Source organism: Entelurus aequoreus, linkage group LG18 (assembly GCF_033978785.1).
Source record: "Entelurus aequoreus isolate RoL-2023_Sb linkage group LG18, RoL_Eaeq_v1.1, whole genome shotgun sequence".
Classification (NCBI taxonomy): Eukaryota; Metazoa; Chordata; class Actinopteri; order Syngnathiformes; family Syngnathidae; genus Entelurus; species Entelurus aequoreus.
In genome coordinates this window covers 42332601-42349069 of record NC_084748.1, presented here as the reverse complement: position 1 = coordinate 42349069, position 16469 = coordinate 42332601, and the positions used below count along the sequence as shown (strand labels likewise).

The 16469-nt window shown below is 41.4% G+C and overlaps 1 protein-coding gene across 1 annotated transcript in view; it reads right to left on the bottom strand.

Annotated features, from left to right (window-relative positions):
- The window catches only part of LOC133634137 (sodium/potassium/calcium exchanger 3-like), an 83840-nt gene that overhangs the window by 56102 nt on the left and 11269 nt on the right, over positions 1-16469 (bottom strand). The window contains exon 2 of the mRNA XM_062027181.1: positions 14246-14368. Coding sequence (XP_061883165.1) covers positions 14246-14368 — 123 coding nt within the window. The remainder of the gene's footprint in view (positions 1-14245; positions 14369-16469) is intronic.

Genomic DNA, 16469 nt, shown 5'->3' with positions numbered 1-16469 from the left:
GTGCACTGCACTTGTTAGTGTGCACATATGGTTTCTTTAAGGTGTTCAGTAAATTTAAACACAGCGTTATCAGCTTTGATTCATTTAAGATGCATGTAATAAATAGTCAAAAATACATTTGTACGTCGGTATTAATTAGGTATTGGACACTTAGACCTCCGGTTTAAATCCAGTAAATACTAAATAAAATAAAACTGTCAATGTTTTATTAATGATGGAAACATCAGACAGAACTTGAGGGATGATGGTGCTCAGCATGCCCAAAAAACTTGATTAAAGTTGTCTCCTTTACCCAAAGGAATCTGAATAAGCTCATCCCGTGTATATCTCATGCATAATATGAGTGCTCGTGGAGAACTGCGGGCCCGTTCTGCACATGCTCAGTGGGCGATGATGATGCAGGCTGACACATCGCATGTCGCGAGTGCAGTTACCGTGCTGAGTAACGTGACTTTTAAAGACTCCATCCTCCATCTATCCAGAGGCACACACCATGCCCAAAACAAACTGGTATACATACATACTGTATCCAAAGATGTGCTCACGTGAACATCTCAGCCCTGCGGCTGAGAGGACTTGCTTTCTCAGGGGGTTGATTTAAAAATATATACACTACCGTTCAAAAGTTTGGGGTCACCCAAACAATTTTGTGGAATAGCCTTCATTTCTAAGAACAAGAATAGACTGTCGAGTTTCAGATAAAAGTTCTCTTTTTCTGGCCATTTTGAGCGTTTAATTGACCCCACAAATGTGATGCTCCAGAAACTCAATCTGCTCAAAGGAAGGTCAGTTTTGTAGCTTCTGTAACGAGCTAAACTGTTTTCAGATGTGCGAACATGATTGCACAAGGGTTTTCTAATCATCAATTAGCCTTCTGAGCCAATGAGCAAACACATTGTACCATTAGAACACTGGAGTGATAGTTGCTGGAAATGGGCCTCTATACACCTATGTAGATATTGCACCAAAAACCAGACATTTGCAGCTAGAATAGTCATTTACCACATTAGCAATGTATAGAGTGTATTTCTTTAAAGTTAAGACTAGTTTAAAGTTATCTTCATTGAAAAGTACAGCGCTTTTCCTTAAAAAATAAGGACATTTCAATGTGACCCCAAACTTTTGAACTGTAGTGTATATATATATATATATATATATATATATATATATATATATATATATATATATATATATATATATATATATTAGGGCTGCAACAACTAATCGATTAAATCGATTAAAATCAATTATAAAAATAGTTGCCGATTAATTTAGTCATCGATTCGTTGGATCTATGCTATGCGCATGCGCAGAGGCTTTTTTAAAAAAAAACAAAAAAAACTTTATTTATAAACTGCAACATGTACAAAGAGCTGAGAAACAATAATCAAAATAAGTATGGTGCCAGTATGCTGTTTTTTCCAATAAAATACTGGAAAGGATAGAAATGTAGTTTGTCTCTTTTATCCGATTATTAATCGATTAATCGAAGTAATAATCGACAGATTAATAGATTATCAAATTAATCGTTAGTTGCAGCCCTATATATATATATATATATATATATATATATATATATATATATATATATATATATATATATATATATATATATATATATATATATATATATATATATATATATATATATATATATATATATATATATATATATATGTATATACAGTCCTGGTCAAAAGTTTACATACACTTGTGAAGGACATAATGTCATGGCTGTCTTGAGTTTCCAATCATTTCTACAACTCTTATTTGTTTGTGATAGAGTGATTGGAGCACATACTTGTTGGTTTACAAAAAACATTCATAAAGTTTGGTTCTTTTATGAATTTATTATGGGTCTACTAAAAATGTGAGCAAATCTTGATAAAATTGGTGCAGTTCAGCTAAATTTGTTGGTTTTCTGACATGGACTTGTTTCTTCAGCATTGTCCAGACGTTTAAGTCAGGACTTTGGGAAGGCCATTCTAAAACCTTAATTCTAGCCTGATTTAGCCTGTTACGTGTGGGGGGGTCGCAGCTTTCTGCAAGGTTCGTTCCCCCGGGATGCAGACGGACCACTCCGGACAGGACGTGCAGGTAGGAACATGATTTATTCTTCGAAATCAAACGAGTACCAAAAACAGAAAACAAGCCAGAGGAAAAACGTGCCGATCGCACTAGACTCTAAGGCTGACACTTAGCATTAGGGATGATGTTTGATAAGAAATTATCGAGTTCGAGCCCATTATCGAATTCTCCTTTCGAACCGATTGCTTATCGATTCTCTTATCGAATCTAGATAGGTTGTTGTATATGGAAAAAAAACAATATTTGGTTTAACAAAAGCTCACTTTCATTTTATAAGAAAAAAATAAAATAAAATAAATAAATAATTATTGACTGTTGTTACCCAAAGTATATTAAATGGGATTTTTCAGAAAAACAAATATATACAGTAACACAAAAACAACCTGTCTCTGTGATCACTATAGGTGTATAAATAATAATATAGTGTTAAATAAAATCAGTCCCTTGGGCACAAAACTGAAAATAATACAGCTCTCCAAAAAGTGCACTTCTGTGTTTGCTGCTGTTGTTTTTGTCTCTCTGTCTAATCCCCCTCTTGTCCCCACAATTCCCCCCTCTGTCTTCCTTTTTTTCTCTTTCTATCCCCTCCTGCTCCGGCCCGGCTGCATCAAATGATAATATAAATCCATTTAATAAAGTCAAATACAGATAAGGCAACAAGAGAAGTATCCTACACTTCTCTTTTGTAAAGTAAATCTGAACAGCCGATATGGGCATCTACATCAACTATATGATTTGCCTGAGAAGCTGGACAGGACAAAAATAAATAAAATAATAATAAAAAAATAAAAAAAAATAAAAAATAAAAAGATTTGAGTCCATGGAATCGGTTCTTTTCTTATCGAACTGATTTTTTCTTATCGAACAACCGGGAGAACCGGTTTCAAACATCATCCCTACTTAGCATAGACTAGAGCCAATCAATACTCACGTAAACTGGTTGCATGTAGCAAACAAAGAAGCCAGACCGACTGACAGGCAAAGGCAGTCTTAAATAATGCCTCTGATTAGTGCTTGGGAAACAGGTGAGCGTCCCGAACACCAATCAGAGACAGGTGGAAATAATAAGTAACCATGGTAACTAAGAACAAACTCAAGGGTGCACAAAAACAGGAACTAAGGGAATCCAAAACTAACAGAAAATAACAAAACATGATCCGGGCCACGGATCATGACATAGCCATTCTTTTACCACTTTTGACGTGTGTTTGGGGTCATTGTCCTGTTGGAACACACAACTGCGCCCAAGACCCAACCTCTAGGCTGATGATTTTAGGTTGTCCTGAAGAATTTGGAGGTAATCCTCCTTTTTCATTGTCCCATTTACTCTCTGTAAAGCACCAGTTCCATTGGCAGCAAAACAGGCCCAGAGCATAATACTACCACCACCATGCTTGACGGTAGGAATGGTGTTCCGGGGATTAAAAGCCTCACCTTTTCTCCTCCAAACGTATTGTTGGGTATTGTGGCCAAACAGCTCATTTTTTTGTTTCATCTGACATCACATGGACAAAGATAAGACCTTCTGGAGGAAAGTTCTGTGGTCAGATGAAACAAAAATTGCACATATATTACAAAAATTGAATTTTGATAATTTCACACACATTTTGCAGCAAAAAACAGATAACTCCAAACAGCCTTTTGTTGCAAAAACAGACTAATCCAATATGGTGCCAGCCTGGCCCTAAAAATAGGTGCAAACTGATCTTTTTTTTTTTTTTTTTAGAGGAATGCGAGAGGAACAAGCGGTAGGAAATAGATGGATCACTGTCAGAAATTATTTTCATCCAAACAAACACTTTTTTGGGTGATACCTGGGCAAGGGGGTGGGGTTTAAATTGACCGCTGCATCATGGCATCATTACATTGACAACTGCATCACAAGACAACAACAGCAGAGTAAACACACGATTCAGTTCGTCATTCAAGAAAGTAGTGGCTACACACGTATCCTGTACATTATGTACACAGGCAATAGACGGGATTATTCCAACTGCTCTGTGTCAACCTTTCTTGCTCCCACGGGCCGCTCAGATTGATCAGATTTATCTTTTGGTGCCCAGTAGGTGAGGGCACCACACACTTACTCATTTCAACAAAGTTACTCATCATTGATGCTTTAATTGAGTTATAATCATGGCAAAACAGACACGAACCGAGCAATTCTGATTGGTCCAGATAGATTTGTCGGTTTATGCCGGTGTTTTTCAACCACTGTGCCGCGGCACACTAGTGTGCCGTGAGATACAGTCTGGTGTGCCGTGGAAGATTATATAATTTCACCTATTTGGGTTAAAAATATTTTTTGCAAACCAGTAAATATAGTCTGCAAATGATGTGTTGTTGTTGAGTGTCGGTGCTGTCTAGAGCTCGGCAGAGTAACCGTGTGATATTCTTCCATATCAGTAGGTGGCAGCCGATAGCTAATTGCTTTGTAGATGTCGGAAACAGCAGGAGGCAATGTGCAGGTAAAAAGGTGTCTAATACTTAAACCAAAAATAGACAAAAGGTGAGTGCCCCTAAGAAAAGGCATTGAAGCTTAGGGAAGGCTATGCAGAACGAAACTAAAACTGAACTGGCTAAAAAGTAAACAAAAACAGAATGCTGGACGACAGCAAAGACTTACTAGGGAGCAAGGACGGCGTCCACAATGTACATCCGAACACGACATGACAAGCAACAATGTCCCCACAAAGAAGGATAAAAACAACTGAAATATTCTTGATTGCTAAAACAAAGTAGATGCGGGAAATATCGCTCAAAGGAAGACATGAAACTGCTACAGGAAAATACCAAAAAAAGAGAAAAAGCCACCAAAATAGGAGCGCAAGACAAGAACTAAAACACTAAATACAGGAACACTCAAAACAAGTCACAGCGTGATGTGACAGGTCGTCACCTACTTTGAGACAAGAGCTATAGTGATGCATGTTTGGTTATGCTTTAAAGTCATATCCAACAATTGCGACAACGACTTTTTACTGTCAACTGAGTTACGTTTTTTAATGATTTCTGCTGGTGGTGTGCCTCCGCATTTTTCAACGCAATAAATGTGCCTTGGCTCAAAAAGGGTTGAAAAACACTGGTTTATGCAACACATACAGCCAGGGCGCTTGTCGCTTTCTGAAGTAAAACAGAATATTCAACAGTGAAATGCGAAAACGTAGGTCGCTTTTGCATAAAATTTGATTTCATCTCCTGGTAGAGAATTGTGTAAACTAGGTCTATCTCACATGTCAAGCCACATCCGGCCCGCCAAAGCTTTTCATTTGGCCCACCGAAGATCCCCCAAATAGGCTTGATGAAACCATTCAAAGTAGGGTTGCTCATATTTGCAGTACTTCTGCCACCCAGCAGAGGGCCACAGCAAGTCATATGTGTCACAATGACGCAGCAGTGGGGTAAGTAATACAAGACTACTCATTCAAACCAAAAATTGCATTGACCCTGAAAAAAAATCTAAATACATTCCGAAAATCTGATTTTTAACAGCGACTGGGCAACAAAGTATGACTGCTCTGCACCGAGCCAGTGCAGAGTCATCACATACTGTTCCAGACAAGCAGAACACAACGATAGCTCTTTGTAGGGAGATGTTGTACATAATGATATTTAGTTTGTTTTGTATTGTTATTGCTGACTTTGTGTTGTTTTTTTTGTATTCGTGGTTGTGGCGTTTTTGTACGCGTAACTCCCAAAAAGCTTGTTAGATACATGTACCACTATATTTTACCAGTAGGGGATGATAGGTTTAATTGTGTTGAGCCATTCATTGTGTGCAATGTTTGCTGTGGATGTTGTTTAATTTCTATATGCGTAAACGCCTGTAGTTTATTGTGTGAACGTATTAACATTAATCCTTCTATTTTACTTGTGTAAAATACATAAAGGATATTCCATCCATCCATCTTCTTCCGCTTATCCGAGGCTGGGTCGCGGGGGCAGCAGCCTAAGCAGGGAAGCCCAGACTCTCCTCTCCACAGCCACTTCGTCCAGCTCCTCCTGGGGGATCCCGAGGCGTTCCCAGGCCAGCCGGGAGACATAGTCTACCCAACGTGTCCTGGGTCTTCCCCGTGGCCTCCTACCAGTCGGACGTGCCCTAAACACCTCCCTAGGGAGGCGTTCGGGTGGCATCCTCTCGATATGGAGGAGTAGCGGCTTTACTTTGAGCCCTATCTCTAAGGGAGAGCCCCGCCACCCGGCGGAGGAAACTCATTTCGGCTGCTTGTACCCGTGATCTTGTCCTTTCGGTCATAACCCAAAGCTCATGACCATAGGTGAGGATGGGAACGTGGATCGACCGGTAAATTGAGAGCTTTGCTTTCCGCCTCAGCTCCTTCTTCACCACAACGGATCGATACAGCGTCCGCATTACTGAACACGCCACACCGATCCACCTGTTGACCTCACGATCCACTCTTCCCTCACTCGTGAACTCCTCCTCTTGGGGCAGGGTCTCCTCCCCAAACCGGAGACGGCACTCCACCCTTTTCCGGGCGAGAACCATGGACTCGGACTTGGAGGTGCTGATTGTCATCCCAGTCGCTTCACACTCGGCTGCGAACCGATCCAGTGAGAGCTGAAGATCCTGGCCAGATGAAGCCATCAGGACCACATCATCCGCAAAAAGCGGAGACCTAATTCCTGCAGCCACCAAACCAGATCCCCTCAACGCCTTGACTGCGCCTAGAAATTCTGTCCATAAAAGTTATGAACAGAATCGGTGACAAAGGGCAGCCTTGGCGGAGTTCAACACTCACTGGAAACGTGTCCGACTTACAATGCGGACTAAGCTCTGACACTGATCGTACTGGGAGCGGACCGCCACAATCAGACAGTCCGATACCCCATACTCTCTGAGCACTCCCCACAGGACTTCCCGAGGGACACGGTCGAATGCCTTCTCCAGGTCTAAAGGATATTATTTATGTTAAATATACAATAGACGATGGACGTTACACTTTTGTAACTGTTCTTTTATGTTTATATTTTCAGTCTTACAGACCTAAATAAAAGAAAGAAGTGTAAAAAAGCAATCTGTGATGTTGAGTGCATGCATATATAAGCCCGACAGAGAAGGGGGAGGCTATTTTATGCCACATCTGATTTGAATGGAATTCAAATTCAAGCTTTATTCCGTGAAAAAGTGTTAGGAACTCGCATGGCTGCAGTTTTTGAGACCCCAAGATGCAGGAACCAGGATCCAATGCAGGAGGTTGCACAGCAGGCGACGGGAGGATGGCGGCAGTGGCCGCGACGGTCCGAAACCCGGAACCGACGGCCGAGCCTGGAGGAGCGGAGGCGGCGGTGGCCGAACCGGTCGGAGATCCGGAACCGGCGGCTGAGCCGGGAGGGACGTAGGTGGTAGTGGCCTAGCCGGTCGGAGATCCGGAACCGGCGGCTGAGACGGAACCGGCGGCTGAGACGGAGGGTTGTGACCTCGCAAGAACCCCTGTCGGCGATGCACAGCCGACGTTCTGGACCGCACAATTCGTGGAGGACTTAAAAGCCAGGTTTGTGCGGTGCCAGCCCACAGCAGGCTCGGACCTTCTCCCTCCGCCTCGACCGCCGGTTCCGGCTCTCCGACCAGCTAGGCCACCACCACCTACGTCCCTCCCGGCTCGGCCGCCGGTGTCCGGATCTCCGACCGGCGTGGCCACCACCGCCATCCTCCCCGTCGCCTGCTGTGCAACCTCCTGCATCGGCTCCTGGTTCCTGCGTGTTGGGGTCTCAAAAACTGCAGCCATGCGAGTTCCTAACAAAAAAGTACAAGATTGGCCAATGCTGAATAATGCCTTTCAATGCGGATCACAAAAATTGATTTCCTCTTGTTAATACTTTGTTTATCTTTGGTCCTCTGGCTGACTGAGGCTGCCAACATCTAACTGTGCATGTTACCTGCATACACAGTGCCAAACCACTCTCCTAAGTTAACAATCATCACCACAGTCGCGGAAAAATAAACTATGTTTTTTACACGTACCATTATCACTGAAGGGGTGGTGGACAAGGCTAAAAATGTAACACACCGAGTGAGAGCAAGCAGTAACATGCATGCTAATCGCTAAGCTACCTGGAAACCACACAAGAAATAAGTGCTTATTAGGGGTGTAACGCTACGTGTATTTGTATTAAACCGTTTCGGTACGGGGGTTTCGGTTAGGTTCAAAGGTGTACCGAACGAGTTTCCAAACGAACAGATTAAGTAGCCGCCTCTGCTTCCTTCTGTCTGACTCTACACAGCACCCTGCATTGTCCCACCCACACAACCATCTGATTGGTTACAAACAGAGCGGTAACAGCCAATCAGCAGTGCGTATTCAGAGCGCATGTAGTCCTTAGCGTTTAGCAGGTAAGCATCAGGCAGCGGACTCTCCCCAAATTATAATAAACACCTCCCAGTCAACTACTAGTAACATCACTATGAGCCCGTTGACCTTCTAGAAATATAAACTGCAGCTCAGCTCGCTCGCAGTCCTGGCTTGAGGTGAAGGCTAATTCGCTTTTAGCGTAACGTTAGCTCATTTTGCGGTGTGTGTGTGTGTTACGGACAGCAAAGCCCTGTCTGTCTGTTATTTCACTTGACCTTTTTCTGTGTTGATTGAGCTGTGTTGAAGCAGCAAAAAACGACATTATGTTAAATGAAGAGTTTCTGTCTCTGATAGTTGATATACAAACCCTGTTTCCAAATGAGTTGGGAAATTGCGTTGGATGTAAATATAAACGGAACATATTTGATGTTCAAACTCATAAACTTTATTTTTTTTTTGCAAATAATAATTAACTTAGAATTTCATGGCTGCAACACGTGCCAAAGTAGTTGGGAAAGGGCATGTTCACCACTGTGTTACATGGCCTTTCCTTTTAACAACACTCAGTAAACGTTTGGGAACTGAGGAGACACATTTTTGAAGCTTCTCAGGTGGAATTCTTTCCCATTCTTGCTTGATGTACAGCTTAAGTTGTTCAACAGTCCGGGGGTCTCCGTTGTGCTATTTTAGGCTTCATAATGCGCCACACATTTTCAATGGGAGACAGGTCTGGACTACAGGCAGGCCAGTCTAGTACCCGCACTCTTTTACTATGAAGCCACGTTGATGTAACATGTGGCTTGGCATTGTCTAGCTGAAATAAGCAGGGGCGTCCATGGTAACGTTGCTTGGATGGCAACATATGTTGCTCCAAAACCTGTATGTACCTTTCAGCATTAATGGTGCCTTCACAGATGTGTAAGTTACCCATGTCTTGGGCACTAATACACCCCCATACCATCACAGATGCTGGATTTTCAACTTTGCGCCTATAACAATCCGGATGGTTCTTTTCCTCTTTGGTCCGGAGGACACGACGTCCACAGTTTCCAAAAAAAATTTGAAATGTGGACTCGTCAGACCACAGAACACTTTTCCACTTTGTATCAGTCCATCTTAGATGAGCTCAGGCCCAGCGAAGCCGACGGCGTTTCTGGGTGTTGTTGATAAACGGTTTTCGCCTTGCATAGGAGAGTTTTAACTTGCACTTACAGATGTAGCAACCAACTGTAGTTACTGACAGTGGGTTTCTGAAGTGTTCCTGAGCCCATGTGGTGATATCCTTTACACACTGATGTCGCTTGTTGATGCAGTACAGCCTAAGGGATCAAAGGTCACGGGCTTAGCTGCTTACGTGCAGTGATTTCTCCAGATTCTCTGAACCCTTTGATGATATTAGGGAGCGTAGATGGTGAAATCCCTAAATTCCTTGCAATAGCTGGTTGAAAAAGGGTTTTCTTAAACTGTTCAACAATTTGCTCACGCATTTATTGACAAAGTGGTGACCCTCGCCCCATCCTTGTTTGTGAATGACTGAGCATTTCATGGAATCTACTTTTATACCCAATCATGGCACCCACCTGTTCCCAATTTGCCTGCTCACCTGTGGGATGTTCCAAATAAGTGTTTGATGAGCATTCCTCAACTTTATCAGTATTTATTGCCACCTTTCCCAACTTCTTTGTCACATGTTGCTGGCATCAAATTTTAAAGTTAGTGATTATTTGCACAACAAAAAATGTTTATCAGTTTGAACATCAAATATGTTGTCTTTGTAGCATATTCAATTGAATTTGGGTTGAAAATGATTTGCAAATCATTGTATTTCGTTTATATTTACATCTAACACAATTTCCCAACTCATATGGAAACGGGGTTTGTAATAATGTAACTGCATCACTAAAGCCTACATGAACTCCATGGTGTTCAGGGATGAATAGTCTCTTCTATTGCTATTGTACCACTTTTTCAGCTATAGTTACATTAATCATTAGTAATGCAGCAGCCTAGTGTTGAATGGCAGGGTCCCTGCTATCACATGTTGACAAAAATATAACATTTACATAATTAAAATCAACTGCAGGTTTCCCAAATGCGGTAAATAAATTAAGCATGACGAGTTGACTTGAAACTGTTTAATGTTGCACTTTTCATATGTAGAAGAAAAGCTTTATCATTTTATTTAATCTGAGCAACAACCGAAATGTTTGTGTACCGTTACACCCCTAGTGCTTATAGCCAACTTTAAGAAGTCGAGATGGAAAGATGTTACAACAGAAAGGAGCCAGCTATTAACAGGAAATTCACAAGTACAGTGGGACCTCAACTTAAGAGTATTTTGCTTTAAGTTGCATGCATACATTTGGGGTACGAGCCTTGTCAATGCCAGCTGGCGTAGTAAATGCCACAGTGAACCCCATGAGAGCCAGCTGGACATTTAAATAACTTTGTTTTCCAACCATTGAAACCTATTAGCAGCAGTCAAGCTTCCACAGGTTTTCGCCGAAGTTGGCGACGTAGTCCTGAGGCTTGCTTCTCCACCCACTCACTTCCTGCCTATGCCTGTGTGTACCGATGCGGTGTCCAGGCCGTCTGTCGCTCCGCGCTCCAAACCGGCAGCGTCCACTCTTCTCCCCCAATACTAGCATTACTAAAAAAATCAAATTTTTCAACGCCATTACGCTATCTGAGAGCCAAAGTTGTGGACATTGTTAAGACTCTCGCCTGCTGGAGCTAATAAGCAGCAAGAAAAGACCAACAAGGATTACAAAGTGCTCTTCAGTTTGCTTAAAGAGGTAACTTATTATTACCGTATTTTTCGGACTATAAGGCGCCCTTAAAATCATTTAATTTTCTTAAAAATCGACAGTGCGCCTAATGTACGGCATAATTCTGGTTGTGCTTACTAACCTCGTAGCAATTTTATTTGGTACATGGTGTAAAGATAAGTGTGACCAGTAGATGGCAGTCAAACATAAGAGATACACTACCGTTCAAAAGTTTGTGGTCACCCAAACAATTTTGTAGAATAGCCTTCATTTCTAAGAACAAGAATAGACTGTCGAGTTTCAGATGAAAGTTCTCTTTTTCTGGCCATTTTGAGCGTTTAATTGACCCCACAAATGTGATGCTCCAGAAACTCAATCTGCTCAAAGGAAGGTCAGTTTTGTAGCTTCTGTAATGAGCTAAACTGTTTTCAGATGTGTGAACATGATTGCACAAGGGTTTTCTAATCATCAATTAGCCTTCTGAGCCAATGAGCAAACACATTGTACCATTAGAACACTGGAAAGATAGTTGCTGGAAATGGGCCTCTATACATCTATGTAGATATTGCACCAAAAACCAGACATTTGCAGCTAGAATAGTCATTTACCACATTAGCAATGTATAGAGTGTATTTCTTTAAAGTTAAGACTAGTTTAAAGTTATCTTCATTGAAAATAAGGACATTTCAGTGTGACCCCAAACTTTTGAACGGTAGTGTACGTGTGGACTGCAATATTATGGCAGTGAACAACACCAAAACTTTAAATGTTCCATTGAGAATATAGAACATTACAAAGGCGCTCAAAAATCTGTCAAAATGTTTTTAGTACGACTTTGGTACACAGCTGGCTGGTTCAATGTGTACACTTGAATAGTTTAGTTGCTCAGACAGCAACGTGTTTATATAAGTTTTGATTGGGGTATGTCCTTTCTTAATGGGTGAAGACGTTGTGTCTCGCGTTTTCTTGTTAGCATTTAAGCTAGTAAGCCGGCGCCAGTCAGTCCATAAGTTTATCAAAGTGCAGTTACCAGTCTCGGTTTTTCAATCATTTTTATTTAAAATGGCACTACCAACTAACTGGAATTGTACCACGGTTATCAACATGACCGCTTATCATTACATCCCTAGGAGTATCATTCATTTTTACAAAATAACTTTTTTTTTAGTTTTTGTCATGGTTTACAAATTCAGGGAATAGGTTTCTAGACACAGGACTACTTTGACAGTTTTGGATGGTATGTTGAAATGTTTATATTATAATTAATTCATTTGCAAAAATACACAAGTGTAATTGTTACACAAGCCGCAAAGCTTAATGGCCAGCTTTCAGCGCAACTCATGATTAGGCATTGATTGATTGAGACTTTTATTAGTAGGTTGCACAGTGAAGTACATATTCCGTACAATTGACCACTAAATGGTAACACCCGAATAAGTTTTTCAACTTGTTTAAGTCGGGGTCCACTTAAAATGATTCATGATACAGATATATACTATCATATATACTATCATCATAATACAGTCATCACACAAGATAATCACATTGAATTATTTACATTATTTACAATTAGGGGTGTGGGGGGGTAGGATTTGGACAGCAAGTAGTGGACATAGAGAGAGAGAGAGAGAGAGAGAGAGAGAGAGAGAGAGAGAGAGAGAGAGAGAGAGAGAGAGAGAGAGAGAGAGAGAGAGAGAGAGAGAGAGAGAGATCAGAAGGCATAAGAAAAAGAAAAAGTATCTGCATTTGATTGTTTACATTTGATTATTAGCAATCCGGGGAGGGTGTTAGTTTAGGGTTGTAGCTGCCTGGAGGTGAACTTTTATTGCGGTTTTGAAGGAGGATAGAGATGCCCTTTCTTTTATACCTGCTGGGAGCGCATTCCACATTGATGTGGCATAGAAAGAGAATGAGTTAAGACCTTTGTTAGTTCGGAATCTGGGTTTAACGTGGTTAGTGGAGCTCCCCCTGGTGTTGTGGTTATGGCGGTCATTTACGTTAAGGAAGTAGTTTGACATGTTAGCAGAGTTAGCGAAATAATTGCTTGGTTGTTTTATTGGTCATTTAGATTAGTCGACTTCTTAAAACATAAGTCCAAAGATTAATCCTTAAGTAAGTGGTTTTATGGTTCCTTTTTCAGATTTTTTAATTTTTTAATTACAGTTAATACATGCGATGAGGTGGCGACCCGCCTTCCGCCCGAATGCAGCTGAGATAGACTTCAGCCCCTCACGCGACCGCGAAAGGGACAAGCGGTAGAAAATGGATGGATGGATGGATGGATGGACATGTGATCGGTATCGGACGATCTCACTCATGGATGATTGTATTAGAATCGGCAGCATAAAACCTTTGAGGTAAATTATACCGTGTACCATTTTCTTATATGATTGTGAGCTAGCATGTGTTTGTATTTGGTCACAGAATCCATTAAAGGATTATTCTACTAAGGAAATATGCTCTTAGAGAGCTTCAAAAGTGCACATGTCCATCACAAGCTCTCTCGAGAGTGGTGCATTTTGCCCCCAGGACATTGGGGAACTTAAAGGAGAGCAGCAGTTGGATTTTAGGAAGAAGTGTAAACACAAAAACGACATCTGGTAAGAGCCCCCCACCGGTAGGAGTAGAGATCAGGGGTTGGAGGTCACCCGACTCCATTGAGCAAAGTGACAACGCCCAGGTGTTGTCTGCATTTGTACAAACAAAGTGGGTGTTGTCCAAACTGGCCGGCCCCAAGGCTAGAACAACAAAAAGTAACTGTCTTCGTGTAAAAGGTATTTAAGGACAGTTGTCCAAGAAGACAGGAGAAGAGCCATTACACAACCAACAAATATACATCTTGATCAGAACATCCCTATTAGTAAGTACTGGAAGTCTTATCATGTATTGAATGCAAATAGTTTGTACCAAAGTATGCTATTGTTGATAAGATGCAAGGGTTACCATAGAGAAAAATATTTTTCTGTTGGGAAAACATGAGAGGATGATCAAGAGAGCGAAAAGGAGAGATAGCAGAATACGTTTTTTCCTTGTCCCTCTTAGAGAGTTGGGATTTTTTCACTCTTTCATCCATCTTACCTGGAGAAGTGCAATTATGTTCTATCTCCATTTCCACCATGCTGCTGTTGTCAATGTTCTGCAGCAGCTTCCTTCCCTCCCATCTATCCTGCTCACTGGTACTGTGGCTGGAGACGTCAACATCTGTAAGACAAGAAATTTATAACCAATCAAAATTGCTTGAAACTGCATTGCAGTTCAGCAGTTTTCTCATAATTGCTTAGACAGAGTAAATCACATACAGTAGAGATGTCCGATAATATCAGACTGACGATATTATCGGCCGATAAATGCTTTAAAATGTGATATCGGAAATTATCGGTATCGTTTCAAAAAGTAAAATGTATGACTTTTTAAAATAATAAACCAATAAACCTTAAAGGCACCGCCTTTGCGTGCCGGTCCAATCACATAATATCTATGGCTTTTCACACACACAAGTGAATGCAAGGCATACTTGATCAACAGCCATACAGGTCACACTGAGGGTGGCCCTATATAAACAACTTTAACACTGTTATAAATATGTGCCACACTGTGAACCCACACCAAACAAGAATGACAAACACATTTCGGGAGAACATCTGCACCGTAACACAACATAAACACAACAGAACAAATACCCAGAACCCCCTGCAGCACTAACTCTTCCGGGACGCTACAATATACACCCCCGCTACCTCAACCCCGCCCCCTACCTCAACCTCCTCATGCTCTCTCAGGGAGAGCCTGTCCCAAATTCCAAGCTGCTGTTTTGAGGCATGTTAAAAAACATAATGCACTTTGGGACGGTATAGCTCGGTTGGTAGAGCGGCCGTGCCAGCAACTTGAGGGTTGCAGGTTCGATCCCCGCTTCCGCCATCCTAGTCACTGCCGTTGTGTCCTTGGGCAAGACACTTTACCCACCTGCTCCCAGTGCCACCCACACTGGTTTAAATGTAACTTAGATATTGGGTTTCACAATGTAAAGCGCTTTGAGTCACTTGAGAAAAAGCGCTATATAAATGTAATTCACTTCACTTCACTTCACTAAAAAACATAATGCACTTTGTGACTTCAATAATAAATATGGCAGTGCCATGTTGGCATTTTTTTACATAACATGAGTTGATTTATTTTGGAAAACCTTGTTACGTTGTTTAATGCATCCAGCGGGGCATCACAACAACATTTGGCATAATAATGTGTTAATTCCACGACCGTATATATCGGTATCGGTTGATATCGGAATCGGTAATTAAGAGTTGGACAATACCGGAATATCGGATATAGGCAAATAAGTCATTATCGGACATCTCTAATATACAGTTATCGAAATATGCTGAGAACCTGATCTTATAAAGGTTTGCATGTGCTAAAACATGTGCAATCTTAAAATATTGTGTCTATTAAATGAGCAAAATAGAGAGCGCAATCTATTTAGTGTATTGTCTTCATGTATACGCTGAATATATGCTGAATATAAAACATACATGTGAGGTTTCCCTCTTGTGTTGGGTTCTCCTGGCCGGCAGATCTTTGGGAGTCCGGTAGACAGTTTGAATCAAGTCTTTTATTGTCATAAACACCCAAGGGATGGCTTGCTTTCAAGCAATATATGTTTTGTCTCTGGGCGTGTGTCTCTCTCTGGCTCCAACTCCCACTACGTGTCTCGTCCCGGCTGCTGCTAATAAGGGCGACCGGTGATTAGATAATCAGTCCCAGATGCCGCTGCCGGGCCATACACACCCCATTCCTGCAGGAGGCGCGCCGACCACGCCCTCCTCCACAATCCACTATAATGGAAGAGGGGGGAACAAATATAATCATTTAGCATGCGCAATGTGATTTAAGTACGTCTAGAAAGGACGTGCAAACTGACACAGTTATGAAGGGGCCGCGCTGAAAAAAAGCAGCTGGACAGAGATTTCTTCATCCTACGTGTGTGTCAACATAGTTGGAGTGTCAGAAATAAAATATATTATATAACAAATATTCAGCATCAATTACATTTCTTTTGATCAGCTTCTTAACTAAATCAGCATGCAGCTATAAAATTATAAAAGAATGTTTTCTGAGAGGCCATGAAAAAATGTTGAAACACACACATTCTCTGTTCCTCGTAGGTCATTGTGACGAGAGCACAGATCCTGCAGCTGTCAGGCTTGATCAAAAGATAGGACTCAGATGCAGAGTAGGGATTAATTCGGCAGGCTTTTATTTTGAAAGCCTCATTTCGCCTCCAGAGTCAGGGCAATTCAATATA